Source organism: Pholcus phalangioides, unplaced genomic scaffold (genome assembly GCF_987345545.1).
Source record: "Pholcus phalangioides strain wild (caught in Gottingen) unplaced genomic scaffold, Ppha-v1.0 ptg000020l_1, whole genome shotgun sequence".
Taxonomy (NCBI): domain Eukaryota; kingdom Metazoa; phylum Arthropoda; class Arachnida; order Araneae; family Pholcidae; genus Pholcus; species Pholcus phalangioides.
Window position 1 is genome coordinate 8,508,944 of NW_028301613.1, and position 24,749 is coordinate 8,533,692.

The 24,749-nt window shown below is 41.0% G+C and overlaps 1 protein-coding gene across 1 annotated transcript; it reads left to right on the forward strand.

Moving 5' to 3' along the window:
* The first annotated feature begins 16,920 nt into the window (after positions 1-16,920).
* On the forward strand, positions 16,921-24,549 carry LOC149070934 (E3 SUMO-protein ligase PIAS2-like). Its single transcript, XM_089248438.1, has one exon. It carries the CDS (start codon positions 17,075-17,077, stop codon positions 19,106-19,108), a length of 2,034 nt encoding a protein of 677 aa, XP_089104564.1. The 5' UTR covers positions 16,921-17,074; the 3' UTR covers positions 19,109-24,549.
* The last annotated feature ends 200 nt before the right edge of the window (positions 24,550-24,749 follow it).

The following is a 24,749-nucleotide window of genomic DNA, read 5'->3' on the forward strand; positions in this document are numbered from 1 at the left end:
TTTATTCATGTTATCTATGTTACAGAGAAAGCCTGGCAATTGTTAAGACAGGATTTATCAAAGCAAGCAGGTAGAAATTTGAAATGGAAACATTTATAAACACCATCATTTTTTTTAAACGAAACTCAGATAACATTTTTAAAACCTCTGAGAAGTAGAAAAAAATTATAATATTGACTAATAATTAATTAGTAAAATGTGCTCGTTCAATCGATGGTAAAAAATATGGTCTTTTACTGACTGATTTTTGTAATTGGTTCAGTAAAAGCCTGAAATAGAAAAGAATTTTATGCATTTTTACCACTTAGCCTCAGTAACGATTGTCTTTAGGCTTTCACTGCAACATATACATTGTATTTCCAAAAAGTCTGTCCTTATATAGGAATTTAGACATTTTTCAAATTTTTGGGAGAACTAGTTAAATCATTCTGAAATTTGGTCACATGAACCTTATGCTTGTACTCACAATTTCCAGTGAATATCTAATCACGAGTGCATTTATATAGGGGACCGACAAAAAACTAAATACGGAAAAAAAGTTTTTGATAAACCCTGTATAATAAAAGAACCGCATATGATTTGTAACTTTTAAAAAATATTGTACTAACTTTGTGTGATACTTGTGTGCATTTTCGTGAGAATAGCACATACATTTATGAAGATATAGATGTTTTCTATAAAAATTCCAACTTTCACCTTACGTTTTTCGCTTATATCATGCAGAGTTTTCAACTAATTTTTATAAAATTCTCTCTTCCAGAAAAAATTGCACTACACACACTTATGAATTCATAATGTGGCAATTGATTGTTCAATGAGACATGAGCATTATTAATAAGTGATTCTTAATCACACATATACACAAAATATTAGTTTCATTTATTTTATAATTTGGTTGCTGGATAGTGCAAATTATGTAAAAATTCTAGTTGAACGTTGTGAAAACTCAGAAATATATGCGTGATATCGTGAGCTGTAGTTAACAAATCTGTTTATACAAATCTATATTTCGATTATTTTATGTTATTTGATTATTTCACAAATAAGTCCACAGCTTTATGCAAACGAGCGAAGACATGTGTATGATGCTGTATAATAGAAGTACTTGAACATAACACACATGTATGATGTCAAAATGAAGAAACTAAACTCAATCATCAAATGACAAAATAACCAAAATACTAATTTGTGGAAAATCCCTTATTATCCAGGTACAAGTAGGCCAGTCACTTAAATTACAGCTCACGATATCACGTATATATTTCTGAATTTTCATGACATTCAAGTGGAATTTTTACATAAGTTGCACTACATATCTGGCAACCAAATTGTGAGAAAATGAAATAGATATTTTCTGCACATGCATGATTAAAAATCATTTAATAAAATGCTCATATCTCATTAAGTAATAAATTGCCACAATATAAATTCCTATGCAGAGTGTCTCGTGTGTAGTGCCAATTTTTCTGGGAATTTTGTATAAACTAGTTGAAAAAACTCTGCATGTTATATAAGTGAAAAACATAAAAAACATAAGATGAAAATTTGAAATTTTTATAGAAAACATCTATATCTTCATGAATATACATGCTATTCTCACGTAGATGCTCAGAAGTATCGCACATAATTAGTACAATATTTTTTTCAAAGTTTCGAGTCATTTGCAGCTTTTTCTGATAAAGGATTAATCAAAACTTTTTTTTTCTTATTTGATTTTTTGTCGTTCTTGTAAATGCACTTGTGATTGCACTTGAAAATATTCAATGAAAATTGTGAGTACAAGCATAGAGTTCATGTGACCCAAATTTCAGAACGAATTAACTAGTATTTTTCTAGATATTTGAGAAAATCTCTAGACTCCAGAAAAGATGCACTTTTGGAAATGTAGTGTATATCTTACGGTAAATGTGATAAATTAGTGATTATGCATAATCGCCGATCATCAAGTTTGATAAATTTCACGATATTTATTGCATTTACCAGCAATTGCACATGATACACAAGCTTCATTGGTAAATTTGATGAATGCCAAAAAAATTTTCAATACCCTAATGAGTATGATACCACATGCATAGTATGCGATGTAAGATATATATGCACAATGGTATAATAAACATATGCTTTACATATTATGTATATCGAGTACGATCGTAAAATTTAAGTAGAACTTTGTTACATTGAAGTCTGATCAGAATATACAAATAGGAGTTAATTCCGGATGTTCGGAAAAATTTGTTAAATCATAGCTCATTATATTTGGTTCTGGCTCTGGTTCACAAGTACAGTCATCTAAATAATAAATTTTGTCATTTCAATCAGACTGATTTATCATATTTGCTAATACAAAATGACAGTTACGCATAAAAACAGGAAAAATGTGATGAATCTAGTACGATTTATCATTTCACCAATGACGCTTGGCTTACAATAATCACTGGTAAACATGATAATATTTTAGTAGTTTATTTATCAAATTATCAGTGATGCCGAGACATCATGCATAATTGCTAGTAAACGTGATAATTTTGTAGTATTTATCAAATTTTCAGATGATGTTAATTAGGTAATATAATCACTGGATTTATCACACGCACGTTTACCGTAACATATACATTCCAAAAAAAGGTTCTTGCCATTTTTGATTGTCAGAGGAAAAAAAGTGTATATAGCAAATTTTGCATACATCATCAAAAAGTCTTCAAAGTGATTGGCATCGTGCCTGCAGCTGTGGCTTTCGGTGAAAATTGAGGGTCTGGAGATACAAACAAGTTTTTGTGTATATGCAACAAGTCTTCGTCATTTTGGTACTATTTGTTTGCTCAAGAGTCTAGATTCAGTTTGGAGATCCCGATTGTTACCACATGGTTGGAGACGTATTGGCATATCACAAGTTTTTATGCCCCTTAAAATACATTCAGCAATCGTTGCCTTTGTAGCGGAGAAACGCAGATGACAGCAGGTATAGATCATGGTCTCAAATCGATCATATAATTGATACATATAACATATATATAATTTAGTCAAATAAGCAAATCATGCAGTGCTGTCACCTCTTGGTCAATCTGTTGAATTTTTCAGTTGTCTGTCTGTGTGAATACATTTTGCTTGAATTGGTATTATTCGCGGTTATAGAGGAATTGATGTGTTTTATTGCACTGAAAAATGTAGAAAGGTGAAAAAATTGTTGTCAAGCTCTTATATGTATAATTAACGTTAGTTTTTCTTTGTTCTCCGAATCCTCAAAGATGTGTGTATATAATATATATCTATATATCAATTTTTTTTCCCCCTAACGGCTAAAATATTAACTTTTATAATATGGGCATTTGTTTTTTGGATTTCTTATGATATTATATCAAAACTGTTGCAGTTGAACAATATTAATTAATGTTGCAAATTGATTGCTTTTTTTGTTGAGATTGATATTATAATGAGGTTACGCTAAGAGAATAATTAAAAGTAACAGAATCTCACAGAATTTCTTTTTCTATTACTATTCATAAAGCCTGTAGCCAGAAATTTATTTCAGAGGGGGAACAACTGGCATTTCAGGGGGTGGGGGGGGGGGGGTTTGAACAATAGATATATAATGTTATTCCCTATGTACCAGTCATTTTCCAATATTTCGCTACAGCCTTGCTATTCATGCTACTGTATTATCAGGTCATTGTGTATTCACCCGGTTCCGTCTTGAGTCTGAGCGGCATCTTTTAACACAAGGGTGGTAAACATTTAGGTGGTAATCATTCAGAGGCGCCGGAAGTGTTTCGAACCTGTGGGTGCTCGTCTTTAGTTTTATATGGGAAATTTTGATTTCTGAGTCTGTTCTGGGGTTGCTCGGACCCATGCTATAAATTACCGCAGGTGCTCGAGCACCCATGACATCCCTGGCTCCGACGCCACTGTTGGAGAGTGTGGACCAGGGCCGTTTTAAGAGCATCATACCCCTCCCTCCCGTGACAAGTGTTTTTTCTGAGGTCCTACATGTTAAATTCTAGATAATTTTAACCAGGTCTCATTTTTGTGAGGCCCCTGCTCTCTTGAGTCCTCCGGACCATACCCGGGTGGGCCAGCGTTTGGGGTCATTCAAGTATTACGTTAGCATCGGGGGTGTTTCGTATTCGTTGACTTGATGGCGAGGGGGGTTTGAAGGTTGCTTGCGTCATCAACCACCCTTTTTAAGATATGAAATATTCTAAGCTGCTGCCGAAATTTTGCTGACAAGGGGGAGGGGATCAGTGTTTTGCTGACAATTGGGGGGGGGGGGGCTAAAAATTTGCTGACGTAATACTTGAATGGCCCTTAAGACGGCAATGGTCACTTCATAGATTTGGAAACTTGTGATCCACTTGAGTTAACTGGAAATGTGCCGCGGACAATTCAAGTGATCTGGGAACGGGAGCCACTCTGATGATCTGAAAGTGTGCCGCGGGCTGCTTGTGTGATCTGCAAATGTGTCAAGAGAACCTTAAGGGGTCTATAAAAATGTGTAGCAGGCCGCTTTAGTGATTTTTGAGTGCTGCGAGCCACTCAAGTGATCTGGAAATGTGCCGTCCAGCCACAATCAAAGTAATCTGCAAATGTACCACGAGCTATGAACTTGTATTGGACCTATGGGACGTCCTTTCAATATTTCTGAGCCTTCTCAATGTTTCATCACTTTACGCCTATGCTAATTTCTGTTTTGCCCGGGGTAGGGCCTCGTGTCTGGTGAGGGTGGCTCTCTGACGATCTTGCACCGCAGTTTATATCAACTATCAGACTTGTTGGGGGGGGGGGCAGCAGTCATAGGCGTCGGAAGTGTTTCGAACCTGTGGGTGCTCGTCTTCAGCTTCATGTGGGCAGTTTTGATTTCTGAATCAATTCTGGGTTGCTCGAACCCCCCGCCCCCGTTCCTACGCTCCCATTTTCCGAAAAAATTTTTTATTTCCCGATTGCAAAAAGCCCTTACTTATTTTTCGGGAGGCAGGGGTATTCCAAAATAGTTTATCCGGAAAAAGAGCAGGTTTTTCTCCCCCAAAATTACGTCGCAAACAATGTAAACTGTGCCAATTTAACGCCATTGGACAAGGCCGGATTAACCCATATGAAGACCATACGCGCTCAAGTGATTTTGATGCTCCAAATTAGATTTGTTTACAATTTCTTAATATATAAGTATGCAAATTAGTAAGTATTTTTAGGTGGGGGGGGGGGGGGTCAGAAGAATCATTTTTCCGGGTCCTGTGATGCCACGGCTGGGAAGCCTAGCGTGCCGAGAAGGCCTCATAACAATTTTATCTGCTTAAAATTTTAGAGTGAGTATGCAAATTGTGTGTGGTAGGCAGAAGGGGCCTCAGAATTATTATTTCTTTTTTCCCCCTTTGGCTATGATGCTGTTGAGACGGCTCAGGGCTTACTTTATGGAAATGGAGCAATATATGTCAATCCAAAAACTGAGCATTACCGCGAGTTCTTGTTCGAAATTTTCTTAGTTTCTCTGTTTTTGTGTCAACCTTAGGTCCGCAACTAGAAACGGAAATTGACTGTCGCTTTGGGGTCTGTACCTACTTTATTACATTTATGGGTATTTGGCACCCCCCCCCCCTCGTACTTTTTAACGGGAAAAGAATAAACTCCTGACGCCCTTGCTGGTCCAGCGCCCAGGAAAAACATCTTTTCCCTCCTTTCCTTCAGTTGCAGCCCTGTGTGGTCAACCTCTCGATAAAAATCTTCAACTGTACAATCAAGTGCGCTTAAAATTTTAGAATTTCGTACTGGACGGTTGATGCTGGGAAAAAAAATTGCATCATTTCATAATTTTTTGTAGTTCCCCCTTTTCTCCTGATGCCCTAAGCACGTGCTTATTTTGCTTAACGGTTAATCCAGCTTTGACTTTGGGTCTAATCAAAGGTTCACCCTCCGAAATGAATTTCTGGTAACGGCTCTGCAATAAAGTAAGAATTCCTTTCGAATTTCCGAAGACAGCGATGAGTGGGGGGGGGGGGGGGGTCCTGTTTCTGCCACCTTGGGAAATTCCACCCTTAACTCTCCCCCTTCACGTACAGGGTTTTGGCAACAAATTTGGATAATCTCTATTAGAAGTATCGACGTTAAATCTGGTAGCCTTGTTCGCACGTTAAAAAAGGAGGGGGGGGGGGGAGAAGAGAAAGAGAAATTCCCTCGAGCAGATAAGAGAGTATGCCTAACAGTAGATTTATCTTTCTCACGTGTCCTATTTCCCTCTTTCATTTGCAAGGTGTCCCGTAAATCCAGGCACCGACTTCAAGAAGAGGTAGAGAACATCAAAATGAGAGGTGTACAACCTGCGGCTCGCGGGCCAAATGCGGCCCACCAAGAAGTACTGTCCACGAAAGTAATTCCAGTAGAAAATTAAAAGTTACAATACAATAAAAAGCTACGCTGACGATATTCCCTTCATAAAAATAAGGGGATCGGGATCCATATGAGGTATCGTCAGAAACATTCGTCGAAATAATTGTCAAGTAAAATTACCAATTACATCCAAAAAATTGTCAAATTTTATAAAAGTCACGGAAATAATCTTCATTCTTGATTTAAAAATATTCCAAGCTTTGTTAAAAATGAAAGAGAAAACAGGAAAGCCAACGAAATTACGGAAATGTCCCGTAAAATATGGGTCGTATGGTCACCCGGTCTGGCCCGCGAGCGGCAGAATTACCGCATATCTGGCCTGCTCACTGAAAATCGTTGTGCACCCCTTGATTAAGAGGATTGATAATAGTATAGAAAGAAACCTATGGCCAAAACGTCATCGTAGGCAGTAGCGTATTTACCGAGGGGGGTTTAATGGGCTATACCCCAGAGGGCGACAAATTTGAGGAATGAGTGGTCAAGGTTAAGAAAATTGATAAAAAGAACGGCGGGAAAATTTGTATAGACCACAGGCAGTAAATCCCTAAATTCATCTTTGCCTAGAAAAAGTGACGAAACGGGTGACCTAGAGTGTGTGTAAGCAAAAGTGACCTGACCAAAAGTAACCGAAAAAGTGACCTGGGGAGGGCAAGAGGCCATGTCTGTGAGTGACCTGGAGAACGAGGGACCATGTTAGTGAAGGAACAAAAGAGTGACCTATAGTGTGTGCAAGTATGTGAGTCTCCATGGCCCCCACATCCTGGAGCGGTGCCCCCTAGGCTGGTGTCTTTAGCGGCTCCCCAAGCCAGACTGTCACTGGCCCTTCTATAATGAATTTATAGCATGAAAACATCAAAAAATGATGGTAATTGTCCCGTGTCTCAGGGCTGGAGCCCTATCGACCGCACTCTTGTGGGGGGGGGGGCATGCGAGAGTCCAAAGCAGGAAGCAAGTATGCATGCGGCCCCACAAGGATTGGGGGGGGGGGCAACAGTGTCCAGGACAATTACCATAATTCCCTATAGAAGGGTTTGTGGGAAGTCAGGAGTGGGGGGGGGGGGGGTGTCGCCTAAAATTTAAAGCCAGAGGACCTGCTCTAGAATGGTGGAGGGGGGGGCGGTGTGCATGCAAGCACGTAAGTGATCAAAAGAGTGACAGAGATACAGGCGTAGTAACAAGGTGGGGAGTTCAAACGGGCTTTCACACACAGAAGCAAATTCAAAGAATGAGTGCTCAAGATAATTAGCCTGGTAAGAGAGAGAGAGAGACCACCCAGACACGCAATTATATGGGGGGATCACTAAACACGGGGAAGAACAACTTTGGTTAATAGAGTTAGAATAAAGCTGTGAATAAAGGGGAACGAGGTAAAAGAAACAGCCATTCATTCAAACCAAGCACATATCCGGCCTATCGCCATAGGCAATTTACTACTGATTGTGTTTCCACAGCACAGGGTCCACCAGATCTGGGCGGAATCGCGAAAACGATTATAGACAAATAAACACAGCTGCCTCGCGACATTTGGCCAATCGTGGCCCAGCCTTCAACGTTCAGCCGCCTCGCGAGCAGTTGCCTAACCGGCTTGGTTGAGCTCTTACTGCTCTTGCCAGCCGGCGCTCGTTAGGCGCTGACCAAAGGGGGTCTTCGGTTGCGTCCTCGACGAGCCCCCAGTTGAGCCCTCTGTGGACTCTGCTTGGCTCGTTCCATCGTTCTTTTCAGCCCCCCCCCCCCACCGCTTGCCAGGCTCCGACCAAGACCAATGGGTCTTTGGTTCCGTCATTGATAGCCCCAGGTGGGCCTTCTATGTATTCTCCTTGGCTCGTTAAAAGAAACACACAACTGGAATTCATTTATTCTTCAAAGGGGTTGAAGTTCCAGAAAATGCTAAAGACGGTAAGCTTTGGCAGCCATGGGAGCCTCGAAATTCACACACTAACATGAACCACAGATTCATGCAGAATTGTGTTCATTCAGTGGAACGAACCCGACCCCTCCCCCATGAACTTAAGATTCAGTTTGCAGTTTTGTTGTACATCTAGGGCCTGTTTCTCGCATGGGTAAACTGGGCATATGCCCAGGGCCCCAAAAATTCCAAAATTCAAGCTTGTTCTGCATATTTAATTTCTCATCGTATTGAATGAATTTTCAGTATAAAAATGAATGCCCCTGACGAATCAAGCAAATGCCACAGCATATTTCAGAATTTATTATTTCAATAGTAAAATTTGCTATACGGGGGTGATTACTTAATTCCCCTTGCCGCATTTCACTGGCATTGATCGTAGAGACATACTTCCAATTAGAAAAGTATCAAAATAACGTGTAGAACTCAGATACATCCTCCATGTTGCAAAGGGTTGTATAGTTATTAAAATATAAAAAACTAACTTCTCAATATGAAAAAATCTGTGTCCAAAAACTCAATTAGAAAGTTGTTGCCCTGCCTCTCCCTTTGCCAACAAAAAACATTCCGCATTTCTAAGTACAACATTCGCTGAGATATTTGAATTCCAAAAACGGAGAATAGTAAAAAAAAAGGATAAAAATGGGAGTAAAACGCGTTTTAGCCGCATTTATAGGCACGTGGATCATGCAATGAAAGCATTCGAAATTTGTTGTTCAGTAATTTGTACGGTGTTGCGGACTATTCTTGAGCTGTTTGAACTGGACTCAATTGTTTTCAACCCAGCACGAACGGATTAGTACCGCTGCAGGGGGTCGTACGCTGCAAGATCCGCGCGCTAACGTATACGCGCCTTATAACAGGGTAACGACTTTTTTTAATTGGGTTTTCGAGTACATCGTGTCCGTATAAAAAAGTTGATTTTTTTCGTTTTAATACCTATACAATCCCTTGCAATATGAATGACATCTGAGACCTACACGTTATTTGGATTCACGTTATTTTACTTTTCCTAATTGGAAGTACACCTCTAGGATCAACGTCTGGCCAGTAAAGTGTGGCAAGGGGAATTCAGTAATCACCCCTGTATAGGCTGTCCCAAATTGTTTACACAGTGGATAATCTCCGCAACTGTTGACTTTAGAAGCATACTTTCAATTAGAAAAAGTTTTAAAATAACGTGAAGTTATACAGAATGTCTTAAATCTCCTGTGGTGTGCCGGCGCCATCAGTTCATATTTCACTCGCCAGATGGCGTCGCCATACCATAGTGTACTTCCATACTCAGTACAAATTTTTCCTTCTTGTACGAAGTGTATAACTCCACGATGGCATGTTTTTTTTAATCAGTTGTCTACACACGCTAGACGAGACACGTTGTTATCTCGGGGTCGCGAAACGATCCTCATGTTGTAATTATTAAATATGCTTTAATGTAATCGTACTTCTGATTCTCTTGGAGTCGTCAATATGACTTACAACTGGTGACCTTTTCCCGTGTTCCTACACGCTACAAGTTTCGACATCATACCGACAGACCGCTACGGTGCCCCAGCGTTGTCTTCATATCAATCCGGGTGCATCCGTAAACCGTAAGCTTTAATTTTCCTCTTCATGTCATAACCGTATTTATTCCGCATTATTTTCGTCATATAATATATATTCCCTCTCGACCATGCCTCAGACTGACGACCAAAATTCTCCCGCACCAGCGGCGCAAATCGCCCGCGTAGCAGTAAAACCCCCTCCGTTTTGGAAAGCGAATCCAACTCTGTGGTTCAGCCAAGTGGAGGCGCAATTCGCACTCGCAAACATTACCACGGACACTACTAAATTCCATCACGTTGTTTCGGTTGTGGAGTCGGACGTTCTCGCATCGGCCAGCGATCTCATCCTTAACCCGCCAACAGAGAACAAGTACGAGGCTCTGAAAAAACGACTTATCGACTTGCACTCGCAAAGCGAAACCTCGCGTATCCGCACCCTGCTACAAGGACTGGAACTCGGTGACGAACGCCCATCACAACTTCTCACACGTATGCGTGCGTTATCAGGAGGTAGTGTGGGAGAACCTCTACTCAAATCACTGTGGCTCGCCAGAATGCCGAGCACTACCCAAAGCGTCCTCGCCGCGTTGGGAGGCGACCTCAACCAGCTGGCAGCCATCGCCGACAAAATTTGTGACCTGGCCCTTCCGGCGCAGGTCACTGCTATACAGGTGCCACCACAACAATCGGAACTGGCGAAGCAAGTGGCACAACTAACCAAGCAAGTGAGCGAGCTAACGGCTGTCGTCCATGCATCTCGCAGCTACGACCGTAGCCCCCACTTTCGCCGAAGGAGCAGCTCAAGAAATCGACAGTACAAAGAGCCGGAGAACGGTATGTGTTTTTACCATACGAACTTCGGTTCAAGAGCCAGGAAATGTAACCTTCCATGCGAGTACCGCGCCCAGCCGGAAAACTGAAACAGCGATCGCTAAACGGCCACAACAGTGATCGCTATATCGACAGAATTGTTTTGGCCGACCAGACTTCAAAAACAAAATTCCTTATAGACACGGGTGCTGATATTTCTGTGCTCCCAAAGAACTTCGTACCTCAAGCCAAAACACCAGCGGACTTGCTTCTATTTGCCGCGAACGGCACGAAAATTCCAACTTTTGGCACTAAAAGACTTACCCTCGACCTGAAACTACGCCGTCCCTTTACATGGACATTCATCGTGGCAGACGTACAACAACCTATCGTCGGGATCGACTTCCTGCAACACTTCAACCTATTAGTTGATGCCAAGAACTCTCGTCTCATTGATGGTAACACTAACCTTTCTTCCTCTGGCAAACCACCTAGCTCTCAATTGTCGTCAACCACCATCAGTCTTCTTTTGGGTGATTCTCGGTTCCATGAAGTTCTCGCGAAGTATCCGGATATAACCAATCCATCTCAACTATCCAACAAAGCAGAACTTTCGACAATATATCACCACATTGAAACTAAAGGACAACCTGTCTTTTGCAAACCTAGGCGCCTGTCACCTGAGTTGTTGAAGATAGCTCGAAAAGAATTTGAATTTCTGATGTCAGCTGGAATAATTCGACCATCAAAATCGCCTTGGGCAAGTCCTCTGCATATGGTTCGCAAAGCTAACGGCGAATGGCGTCCATGCGGAGACTACCGTCGCTTGAATTCTATTACTGTGCCCGACCGTTATCCAGTGCCACATCTGCAAGACTGCACGCAAGTATTTCATGGCAAGACGATCTTCTCTACTCTGGATCTCACCCGCGCGTACCATCAAATCCCAGTGAATCCAGAAGACGTCCCAAAAACAGCAGTCACTACTCCTTTTGGGCTGTTTGAATACACTTGCATGCCGTTTGGCCTCCGCAATGCTGGCCAAAGCTTCCAACGATTCATGCACCAAATCCTTTTTGGACTCGACTTCTGCGTCCCATACTTTGACGATCTCCTGATAGCATCAACCAGTAAAGAAGAACACGTTCAACATCTACACCAAGTCTTCTCTCGATTGAAACACCATGGTCTTCAACTCAACCCGTCAAAATGTGTACTCGGAAGAAGTGAAGTGAAGTTCCTAGGATGCCTTATTACTTCGACCGGAGTGAAACCCCTTCCAGAGAAGGTTCAGGTTATTAGAGAGTTCCCAAAACCAAAGACAATCAATGAACTCCGACGTTTCCTGGCAATGCTCAACTTCTACAGACGTTTCCTCTCACAAGCTGCACACACTCAAGCACCACTACATGAATTCCTCAAAGATTCCAAGAAGAACGACAAACGACCTATTCCTTGGACAGACTCTGCTGTCGCAGCATTCGAGAAGTCTAAATCAGATTTGGCCAATGCTGCTGCACTAACATATCACTCTCCCGATCATAAGCTATCAGTTACAGTCGACGCATCTAACGTTGCTATAGGTGCTGTTCTTCAGTCACACACAAATTCTGGTTTACAGCCCTTGGCCTTCTTTTCTCGCAAACTGAAGCCTGCCGAGTGTAACTACTCTACCTATGACAGAGAGCTCCTGGGTATATATTCAGCGGTTCAACATTTTCGCCACTACCTGGAAGGCACCAACTTCATAATCTTCACAGACCACCGTCCCCTGGTATACGCCTTTCAGAAGAATTCCAATTCCTGCTCTCCTCGCCAACTTCGGCATCTGGACTACATTGGCCAGTTCAGTACTGACATCCGACACATTTCTGGCTCTAGCAATGTAGTCGCTGACACACTGTCCCGCATCAATGAAATTAATCTCCAATGCCCGAACCACACAGAACTTGCTACAGCTCAGGCAGAAGATGAAGAGCTGCGAAACCTGATGAAGAAGACAGACTCTCAGCTACACTGGAAATCACTCGAACTGTCACCTTCTACTCATGTTATCTGCGACACTAGCACCGGAAGTGTTCGCCCGTATGTGCCACATAAACTGCGCCGTCAAGTCTTCACATTCCTTCACAACCTGTCTCATCCTGGTATCCGTGCTTCAAAACGACTAATCCAGGAGCGTTTCATCTGGCCTTCTATGCTGAAAGATGTTGCAGAATGGACAAGGTCATGTGCCCAATGCCAAAAATGTAAAGTGAACAAACACACTCGCAGTTCACCGCAGATGTTTAACCTGCCCTCTGCAAGATTCGATCATGTGCACATAGACCTAGTAGGTCCACTTCCACCATCAGACGGTTACAGATATCTCTTCACGTGTGTCGACAGATACACCAGATGGCCAGAAGCATACCCTATTCAAGATATATCTGCTGACACAGTTGCTCGAACATTTGTCTCAGGATGGGTCTCAAGATTCGGCATCCCGTCTAATATTACCACAGATCAGGGCAGACAGTTCGAGTCCAACCTCTTCAGGGCACTTACAGCTCTCCTTGGTGCCCGGCGCATTAGAACAACTCCATACCATCCGGCATCCAACGGTTTAGTGGAACGGTTTCACCGTTCACTAAAACAGTCTTTAATGTGCCACTCCAACAAGCGTTGGACTGAAACACTACCAATCGTGTTACTAGGTCTCCGCTCTGCCTACAAAACCGATCTTCGCAGTACTTGTGCTGAACTAGTGTATGGCACCACCCTTAGGCTACCAGGTCAACTGTTGTGCTCGTCGACACCGTGCCAAGCTGAAGATCCCAGCAGCTTTGTTGAACAACTGCGCCACACTATGGCCAAGTTGCAGCCAGTACCAACTTCAACTCACTCTACAGGTTCTACTACATGTTTCAAACATCCAGCACTGTCAACCTGCACTCATGTCTTCCTCAGAGTTGACTGCGTCAAACCTCCACTAACTCCACCTTATGATGGCCCGTATCCAGTTGTGTCTCGGACTGACAAACTAATCACCCTGGATGTAAATGGCAAGAGATCAACTGTCAGTCTGGACAGAGTTAAACCATGTTTCTTGGACATTGCAGAAACCAACTCCGACCAAAACCAACCATTAACTCTAACGGCATCAAATCTTCCGAACATGACTGTGAAGAACAAAAAGGACTGCGATGAAAAAAAATCTGGTGTCACTACTCGTTCAGGACGAACTGTCAGATTTAATTTTAAATATCGTGATTGTGTCTAAACAGTGTAATCATCCTAATTTCTCTGTACCTCCAGTATACATTGGGGGGGAGTACCTGTGGTGTGCCGGCGCCATCAGTTCATATTTCACTCGCCAGATGGCGTCGCCATACCATAGTGTACTTCCATACTCAGTACAAATTTTTCCTTCTTGTACGAAGTGTATAACTCCACGATGGCATGTTTTTTTTAATCAGTTGTCTACACACGCTAGACGAGACACGTTGTTATCTCGGGGTCGCGAAACGATCCTCATGTTGTAATTATTAAATATGCTTTAATGTAATCGTACTTCTGATTCTCTTGGAGTCGTCAATATGACTTACACTCCCAAGGAATAGCGTACGTAAAAATATATAAAAAATTGAAACCAAAACTTTCAATTAATAAAATTTAAATGCGGCTCCGAGAGCTCATTAACAGAAATTTCATTTTTAGAACGGTCCCTGGTGTTATAAAATGAAGCAAACTGGTTCAGCCAGTAGCATACGCAGGATTTTCTTGGGGGGCAGGACCCATTTCTCGCTATGGCTCACAAATTTTCAGGGCCCCGAAACTAGCTGCCTTTTGTGTTACAGACATGGGCCTCTCTTAAAGGGCAGCAACTAGATACTTTTTGGCAGCCGTTTCAAGGAGAACCTCTGTAAACATAACGTATATGAAGGCGTCTTAGTTTCAAGCACTCATTGTGGCGCCCCCGTGTAATGTATAAGGGGCAGTCAATGTGTCAATTCGCGGCTCCCCCTTTAGTCCAGCGCTCGGGGCACTAGACCCATCTGCGTCCTCCCCCCGGTTGTGGCCCTGCTCTCATACCCTTCCCACGGCTCTGCCTCAAACAGCACTGTACATGAGCGGAGCCCCGAAAATTCATATTTCCCGAAGACTTGAACTCATGTGAAACCGACTCTGGTGAGGGGTTACTTATTTTTCCCTTTACCAAGCTCAGTGGGCTTAAATTGTACCCTCCACACATACCCTCACACACACAATTTGGGTTTCCTCTTAGAGGCGATATACAACCTCATGTATAACCTCTTATACTTCAGGTTTTCTAGAATAATAAGGCTGACTAAATCAGATGACCATATTTCGTCGTTGCAAAATATAGGTCAAAGGTAGCAATTTTCTGATGCTATAGCGGGGTGAATGCCGTCTTAACAAATGGGCCCATCTGGGCACGGCCCGAGGACCTCAGGAGAAGAGGGGCCACACAAAAATGAGAATTAGTTGAAATTTCGGAGAATTTGCCTGGTAGGGCCTCAGAAAAATCACTTGGCGCGGGAGCCCATGATGCTCTTAAGACGGCCCTGAGCGGGGTCATCCGTATTTTCACGTAATTCCGGCCATTCATCCTTTACGTAAGAATGTCCCGTTTTTTAAAGTATTTTCAACGAGGTTAATTGAATTTTTATTGTTTATGGAAATCAAAGATTGAAATTATTTTCACAACTCGCAAGTTATATTGTGATAATCCCATTGGAAAAGGATATTCATTTCACTTATTTGTCATGTTTTTCGTTTCATTTCGTACAACTTATTTTAATCCTCTACAATCTGCAGTATAGTGCTTAATTTTCCGCTATTGCAGGCCCGTCATTCGGGGGGAGGGGGCGCCCCCTCATGGATATATATGTGTGTAAAAAAATATTTATACACATACATTGAGTATACGTCCTTTGCTTTCTTCCCCCTGGAAAAAGTTGAAATGACGGTCCTGAGAGCCAATGTAAATTTTCCAGTGATTTTAGTCGGCAACTTTCCTTTCTTTTGGCGTCATTTTTAGCGATTATTAAGCCGGGATTAATTATAAAAGTTTTGTAAAAGCTCTTTGATAAAACTCGAAAAATTCAACCCATAAGATCACCAATAAGATTAATTTTTCAAATTTTACAAAAGATATTTTATCAAATTTTTATAGTGTAATTCTGTCTTTAACGTATTTTCACGCATTTGGATTTCCGAAGAAACGTATTTTTCTCGAAAAAAATGTGGTTGGCGCTCATTTATAAAATAATTTTTTTAAATGAATTAATTCTAATTCCCAGCAGATTTTTTTTAAGGATTTAGTTGTTTCAAGTTTCAAATAATATTAGCTTCGACCTAATTTACCCCTTTATATACTGTATATAAAGGTGTAAGTAACTCCCCTCACTGTACCGTTATTTTTCGGGAAGCGGGGAGGTGGAGCTAAATTTATACCGACGGAAAAACTGAAAGTATAGAACGTATGGTCATCCCACCTATTGCTGCCACAAAACTAAATGGTCACGGAACTAAATTTGTGTGTAAGCACTTTCTTCTAAGGCCAGGATTGCACTATAAAAGTTATTTCACAAACCTGAAAAATTTCACCGCTCAACGCATCTTAAATTCGAGGAAATGTAACCTTATTGGTTGTTTTTTTTTCAAGTTTTGCGAAAGATCTTTTATCAAACTTTTATAGCGTAATATCGGTCTAATAAAAATTTATTTCAATTCTTCATTCAATTTTTTTTCTAAATTACACAAAATAATAATAAAAACAAACAAACATGGAACACAACAGAATGCTTAAAACTTAGTTTACTACATCTGGCAACAGAAGGACGTTCCACCTAATTTTTTTTTCCATCCAAGAATAATTTAAGCCACGGAACACGAAAATATTTGTCTCAAAAATCGAATAATTGAAAATTAATCTCATCCGCGCATAGAAGAAATTATATAAAATTAGAGTTCACCAATTCCTGAAAAAAACACGTATGGAACATACCATCAGCAAATAAATGGAACATGTTCCACCTGAGTCGTTGCCAAATTCGTTTTTGAAAAAGCTGTAGGAGGGAATTCAAACCGAAGATCACAAAACACAAATTATTGTCAAAATAAAATATTTTATTGATACAGAAAAATTTCTAAGTTATAAAATATCGAAACGGTATTTTAGAAAACAATTTTAAAGAGCGTTTGATATTTTAAATAATTTTTGAAACGTCGTTCAGGAGAAGAAGAAGAGCACAAATGGGCGGAAAGATCACAGGGTGTCCCTCACTCGTAGTATAAATTATGAAGAAAAGTTCTAGTGTACGTTTAGGGAAATGAAAGTTGCCATATCGTTTGGCGTTTTTTCGTAATAAATGAGGAGGGATTTTCTCATTTTCTGTCATTTTGAATTAAGTCTTAATGAATTGAAGCCATGACCAGCACGGAGGAATTCAAAAACATGATCTACAGCTTCCGAGTCTCGGAGCTGCAGGACCTGTTAGGCTACGCAGGTCGCAACAAAACTGGCAAAAAACAAGAACTGCAGGCCCGGGCCCTGGACCTACTGAAGCTCCGTTCGGCGCCGGTTCAGATTAAGATACTGGAGCTGCACAAGCGACGGTTCCAAATGATGGAACCGCCGCCGTCGTCGACGAAAACGCTCCAGCAGCGGCAGAGCACCGTCGTTCCACAGGTTCAAGGTCAGAGCGCCGCGGAACAGAGTTCCATGGGTCGCGGCACCACCAGCAACAGCGTCCTACCCGGAGGCTCTGGGGTTAATTATGCAGGTTCGGGATCATCGATGGCCGCTTATCATTCGTCGTCTCCAGTGAAGAATATGTCCATGATCAATCCGGGACCTTCGACCAGTAGGGCGGCTGTGTACCCTTACCACCCGGATGTCAAGTTCAAAGACCTGCCGTTCTTTGATGTCCTCGCAGTGCTGCTCCAGCCCTCGAGTCTCAGTCCGTCGAGCAACAGTGGGTATCAGGAGAGTCACTTTCAGTTCCACTTGTCGCCCCAGCAGGTCCAAGACATTACCAGCTCCAGGGTCTACAGCTCTGTCACAAACAGCACTGGCGAGCACGCTGTGCAGATACAGCTGCGCTTCTGTCTCTTGGAGAGCAGCTGCGAGCAGGATGACAACTTTCCGCCAAGCATCTGCGTTAAGGTCAATGGCCGGACTTGCAGCTTGCCAAATCCAGTCCCGACTAATCGTCCCGGAGTCGAGCCGAAGCGTCCAAGCAGACCGGTCAACATAACCCATCTCTGCAGGATGTCCGCAACTACTTCAAACAACCTGACCGTGTCTTGGGCGTCCGATTTCAGTCACAGGGCCTATGTGTCTGCTGTCTTCCTCGTTCGGCGCTTGGACTCTTCCATTCTGCTGTCAAGGTTACGGTCTAAAGGGATGAGGAATCCAGACCACACTAGAGGGATGATCAAGGAGAAATTGGAGCAGAGCCCGGATTCTGAGATCGCCACGACCAGCCTGAGGGGATCGCTGATGTGTCCAATCGGGAAGATGAAGATGCAGATTCCGTGCCGTCCTGTGACATGCACCCATCTACAGTGTTTTGACGCAAACCTGTTCTTGAAGATGAATGAGAAGAAGCCGAGGTGGATCTGTCCTGTCTGTGACAATGCAGCGACGTTCAGCTCCCTGGCTATCGATGGGCTGTTTTCAGAGATATCTGCCAAAGCACCATCACGCTGTACTGAAGTGCAGTTTCATGAGGATGGATCTTGGACGCCCATCATACAAGAGACTGAAACCCACGATGTGGACAGTAGCTTCCATGAGTCCGAGAGCAAACCGCAGAAGAAACGGGCAGAAGCCGAAGTGGTTGATCTAACCAGCGATGTCGAAGACGATGATTGGTCAAGGCCCTCAACATCTCTGGCTGGCCAGAAACCATCAAAAATGTTCAAGCCTTCATCCAACGAGACTAGCTCGTCCATGATGTACTCGAGCTCTAAGATGCAGAGCACTCCACCATTCATATCGTTACCGTCTCCATCATCGGGTACGGTACTCCCATCATATGAAAGCATTCCCAGCACATCAGGCATCAATGAAGGTGCTAGCACCTCCGCGGAGTCTGCTTTTCAGTTGCCCCACACCCTGATGCCACCTGCTACTACGATCGTACCAGATGTCGCCGAACAGCAGAATCGAAACATTGGGTTCCATAACCAGTCAATGCGAGATTACAGCATCCCATACATGAACCCGCCATACTACAATGTGTCCACGCCATCTCCGACACCGTCGGCTGCATCATCGTCATCAGCTCCTCAGCAGCCAACTCTGTCGCTCGCTGGTATATCGAATCCCCGATTGTATAACAACGACGATGATTTCGACCTATACTCACTCTTGCAGTCTTCTCCTGGTGATGAGAAAACGGGTGTAGAGGACAGGAAATCAGCAAATTCTACACCAGATATCATATCCTTGGACTAATTGGAATGTGGTCGAGAGATTTTCCACCTGTTTCCAATATCTCTGGATATTAATGATTATGGTTGTCGATTATTATGTAAATGTTTGTAAATTACCGCTTGGAATTTATACTCATTGAGTGGCAACGTTGCACATTGCGTATTTATAAAAACAAAGTATGGGTATCAAGACATTTACAGTCGTGGCAGTTGGACGATTTGGACTACTGTGTTGAAGTGCTTAATGTGGATTTCTCATAGACTACAATAATTGGGGCTTATCGACATTTTTGACCAGAGCGGGAGTTCTACCCCTATCCTGTTTCTAGTTGTGTTCATATGTTGTAGACGCGCAATTTTTGTAAATATTTTTGCTTTATAGGTTTAAATGTTCTTGTGTTTTTTTCCCGCAAGAGTTCAGAGGAATGATCGATCAACTCATATTTGTGAGGCAAATTTTGTTTTTTAAATAGTAATTAACAATCTGTTTTTGTCTTTGAAATTTCGAGGGCATTAATCAAATTTATCTTTTTTCGATGGGACTGTCGCTTATTCTGCGAAAAACTTATTGTCTGTGTAAGTAAATATGTAAAAAGGCAAAAAAGTGTATATTGCATATGATATAAAGTAACCAAAAATGTTCTTGACATTTCGGTCTTGAGAAACGCTGTGTGTTGTTGGTTCTCGAGTCTCCAATTGCAGTCTAGCACCTTCTGTTTTATATGTAGCTATAAACACTGCAAGTCTTGAGCGCAAAGAAGTCCATGGATCCTTGCCACAAATTTGTCTCATTTGGGAACTTTCCTTGAGGTGATATCCAGGAAGAGTGGACAATCTGTTGGTTAAGGTTTGGGGATGACAAGGTTTCCCAGCCAAGTTGATATGTCCCAAAGCAGAAATTTGCGACGTACGTCAAAGAACAATCAGGGCTACTACAGATCTATCTGGAAGAATTTTAAGAAAAATGAAAACGCTACACTATATTATGAGAATTTCTACTGCATAACATTTTTTCAGTCGGCAGAGGGCTTGTTGCAGAACAATGCAAAACATTCTGCTTTGGGGGTTGATATGTGGTATCCCCTGGGTATTTGTTTTGTGGTTTTCTCCAGTATTCCAGTAAATATGAAGGTGATGTTTAAGAAATGGAAGAGCTGATAATCTGTTGGCTTAACATTCAGGGATGACGATGCAATGCTTCCCAGCTGAGTTCATGACATTTTTCCTCTTGTATTCCAACAAAGGTAATGTCCAGGAAGAGTTGGCTCAAGATTCAGGGATGATGCAATCTCTCCTAGCCAAGTTGCTTCATGGTATCTTTGGTTATATATGGCTGGCTCTTATTTTTACGAAGGTGGTGTCCAAAAAAAAAAAAAAAAAAAAAGAGTTGGATGATCTAGTGTCTCCTAGCAGAGTTGTTTCGTTGTATCCTTGGTTTGGTTACATGTGGCTAGTACGTTCTGTAGTACCACGAAGGTGATGCATAGGAAATAGAAGAGTTGGCTCTAGTTTTGAATAATGACATAGCTGCTCCAAATCAAATTAATTATTGGTAGCCTGTGGGTTTTCTGTGCAGTGAACCTATCAATGAGGAACATCTATGGTACCAGACTTCCCCCCCTCAAATAGAGGTGTTCTTTATTATTTAATAGGACATGCATCAGGACAGTTGTCTCCTTATCTAAATGAAAGTGTATGACAGCTTCTCCCAGCCGAGGTTGATTTATAGTATCCCTGGTGACATGGCAGATTCCTTTTGTTTCGGTGTGCATCGCACTCCTTCGAACTGCTTAGTGAGTACGAACTGACCGAACCAAACTGCAAGTTGTAGCGCTTGGATAGTGTGTAACCTGAACTGAAATAATAGCTATCATTGATTATCATAAGGGTGTATTAAACTTTCAGGTTCATGCCTTGTTCATAGCCGTCAAATATCTTGTATTTCTATTTAAATCCCTATTATTCTATGTAAATTATCCCAAAAGAATCTAACTGGAACATGTCTTCTGTTCCCTCCCAAAATGATATAACGTGCAAAAAAGTAAATTTTTGCTGTTAAACGATTATCGCATTCTGACTTCGAAAATTTCTATTTTGGCAAGGAAGGACGAAATTCACCGAACAGCCAGCATTGTTCCAGTCTCTCTGCAGTTAAATCACTTTTAAATTTGTCTGTACAAAGTTCAGCTTTTGCCTGTTGTGGCCAGGGATGACACACTTTAATTTGGTCGGGAAACATCATCCCCGAACAAACACCTGGAGGGAGGAGATCCGAGGCAGAATTCTGGTTGGTATCCATGGACTCTTTGCACAGAAGAGCTCCCGTTTTTCACTGCCTCTTTATTTTTGTGACTGAGCATATTAGCAACATTTGATGAGGATCGTTTTGAGGTCCAGTGGTATGTTGACACCACAAGGCGACTGGACATTTTTTTAGCCACCTTGTATCTTGAATTTTCTTTCGCTGTTTATTGTTACGTCAATCTGAAAAGACCAAAAAAAATTTATATTTTGATAGACGTTTCATCTGTGTAAGTGGATAAATTTTTTTTTTTTTTGCACTTTATCGTATATATATTTACCATTTCTGTCATAAAAATTAGCGAACATTGTGTATATTTTGTATATATATATGTTGGTTGTTGTGGAACAAGACAGAAAGCGGGGGACTATTTCTTTCGTCGATTCCCAAACTTGGTATCCTGCATTTGTTGTACCTACCTGTGTCTGTCTCTCGTTTTTATTGTATCAAAACTGTAATGTTTTGAGTTTTGTCTTTTGCCTTAATTCGCATACCATTTTATTGATTCTGGTTTACTATCGGGACGGTCGTATCACTGCCGATTGGCCATAATTGTAATTCAACATTAACATCTGTATACTTGAAATATATATCCATTTTGTTTGGAAATCAGACGATTCTCGTCACAGTTGATAATTTTTTGTACATCTTTTATTTTTATTTCTGTGTCTATACAAGAATGTTTGCGATTTGTATACTTCACGTCAAACGAATCGCAGTGATTTTTGTGCTAGATTATGTTGGCGGGAAATTGAATTCAACATAGAAAGTGAAGATTTAATTATATGTGTGTGCCAGAATAAGATTGGAATTCTTGTTGTGTAACGGTTAGAAATTTTTGTTAATAATTGGCGAAAATTTTAAAAATGCAGAACTGATTCCTAACTGTAGCGAGAATGTAAAGCGGGTAAGTTAACTTGTGTGAAATATTTCTTGCATCGCTTTTCATTGTGATTGGAGTATCGTGATGCATATTTGTTCGTTAATTGACTTACTGTTCTTTGTATCGCTTTGTTCGGCCTCATCTAATCATTTTTTCCCCTCCACAACTTGTAAATGGATGTGTTTAATATTATTCGTAGATTTCATGCTGTATCTTAGCTTATATGTACCTACGTTCTTGTTATATGTTATCGCACTTCAGTGTCTGATGCCTCTTTATACTGTGAATATTTGTGATCAAGAAAATGTGTGTGTGTATATATGTATTCATAAATGTAGTTATTGAGAGTTGCATATATTTCGCTTTGACCGGGTGAGAGATGATCGTTCGCCCGAGTTGACCAGCTTTGCTGTGGCAAGAGAGTTATATATGTATCTAGCTTATTTTTTGCTGCTGTAAATATCTTCTGAATGTTGTTTGTGTATATTTAGAAGTACAATATGTTCAGATGTTTTGAGAGATGTTACGGCGATTCATAACCGAATAGTCCCTTTTGCATTTTGGTTATAGGTGGTCGTTTGTGTTAGGTACTCGTGTAGTTGGAATAATTTCATTTCGCTTCAAGGAACCTAAACTGATGTGATGTGAAAGGGGAGGAAAAATTCAGTGTATCATAGAAGCAGCAGAAACATCTGTGATGTGACACAAAAAAAGAGAGAACATATGCTGCGGCACACTTTTACAGGCGAAGAAAAAAACCTTTTATCATGTAAAACATGGCAAAAGCAAAAACATTTGCAATGCAATATAGAAGTAAAGATATTTGCGATGTCACCTAGACTCCTTTCTGTGATGTTGGATAGGGGCAGCGGAAATTTTTGGTATGCCATCTAGACTTGTGTCTAATAACAAAAGCCGAAAGTTTTATGCCACCATTATGTCTGTTGCATCTGATAGGAGAAGTGGGATATTTATCGATGCCACCTGGATTTCTGTGGTATGGGGCAAAATCTTGCTATATAAACGTAGTAGGAGCAAAAACATCCATGATGTAACTGAAGAATCAAAAACATTTGTGATGTCACATGGAAGTAAAAGCTTTTGCGAAGCCACATCTGGATTTTTGTGATGTCTGATTGGGGGGGGAGTGGAAATTTTTACTATGTCATCTTCTCTAGACCTCTGATGTCTTATGGGTTGAAAACTTATGCTATATGTAAACATGGCAGAAATATTTGCTATGTCGCATGGAAGAAAAAGCTTTTGCAACGCCACCTAAACTGTGGTTGTGTTTCAGCAAAAATTTTTGAGATGCCATCTAGTCCAGTGATGTCTTATGGGTCAAAAACCTATGCTGTATTTAAGCATAGTGGAAGTAAAAACAGGTGATATAACAGAAAAGTCAAACATTTGCAATGTTGCATAGAAGCAAAAGGTTTTGTGATACCACCTAGAGCTTTACAGTGTCTTTGATAGGTGAAGTTGAAATTTTTACAATTCCAATTTTGTGATGTCTGATATAAGAAACAGAATTTTTTGAAATGCTGCCTAGACTCTTCTGACTTGAGGGTTGAAAACTTTTGCTGTGTGAACATAGGATAAGCATCTGTGTGGGGCAAAGGGGGCGGATGCGAAAAAAAATGTTTTCTCTCTCTTCACCTGTATCACAAACATCCTCAATGTTGTATAAAAGCAAAAAAATTTGCTATGTGATGTAGGAAAAACAAAAACAACTGATTGGATGATGCACAAAATACCAGACAAATGGGTTTAACATAGCTCGTTTCGTAATTCTGTTGGGTCAACAAATATTGTTTTTAAAAAAAAGGTAAAATTATGAACATCGTGGCTTATTCATACACAAATTTGCATAAATAATCACATTAATTGTTGATTTTGTTCAAATACTTCCAGAATTCGTCGGTATCATTGAAGGAATATGGGAAGAGTTTGTCTAGAATCACTAAGTAATGTGTGTGTGTGATGTATACATATGTGACCCCCTTATGGGTTTACAATGTGTTTGTCGCTTAACTCTGTCAAAAACAAACGATTGTTACTTTAAATTCTATAGCGTGAGAAAGATCTTGCTGTTTGCGTGTACATATAACATTCATTATTTTTTTGTGTAATTTTTTTCCCCTTCAAACAATTTAGCAATTAGAATATAGTACGCCCCAAGTTCACATATTTTACAATTCTTTTGTAGCTGTGCTCTGTTATGCCTATCTGTAAATCACTTTTTTTTCAGAAGTAATAAAACTAGGTATCAATCCTGTTTCGTGGAAAGTCGCTTTTTATGTGGGCGATGCTAGGCTAGTGGCCCCACCCACTTCCCCGCAATAATTTTGAATATTTTTTCTATATTTGCTCCACAGTGATTGGTGATTTTACTTGCATTTTGAAAATTTATTGACTAATTTGCAAATTTGTTTGCCTTTGACAATTTTTCCCTCTTTCGAAAATTATAAGAACCTC

Coding starts and splice junctions, on each gene's coding strand:
- LOC149070934 (XM_089248438.1), top strand. CDS start 17,075: ATGACCAGCACGGAGGAATTCAAAAACATGATCTACAGCTTCCGAGTC.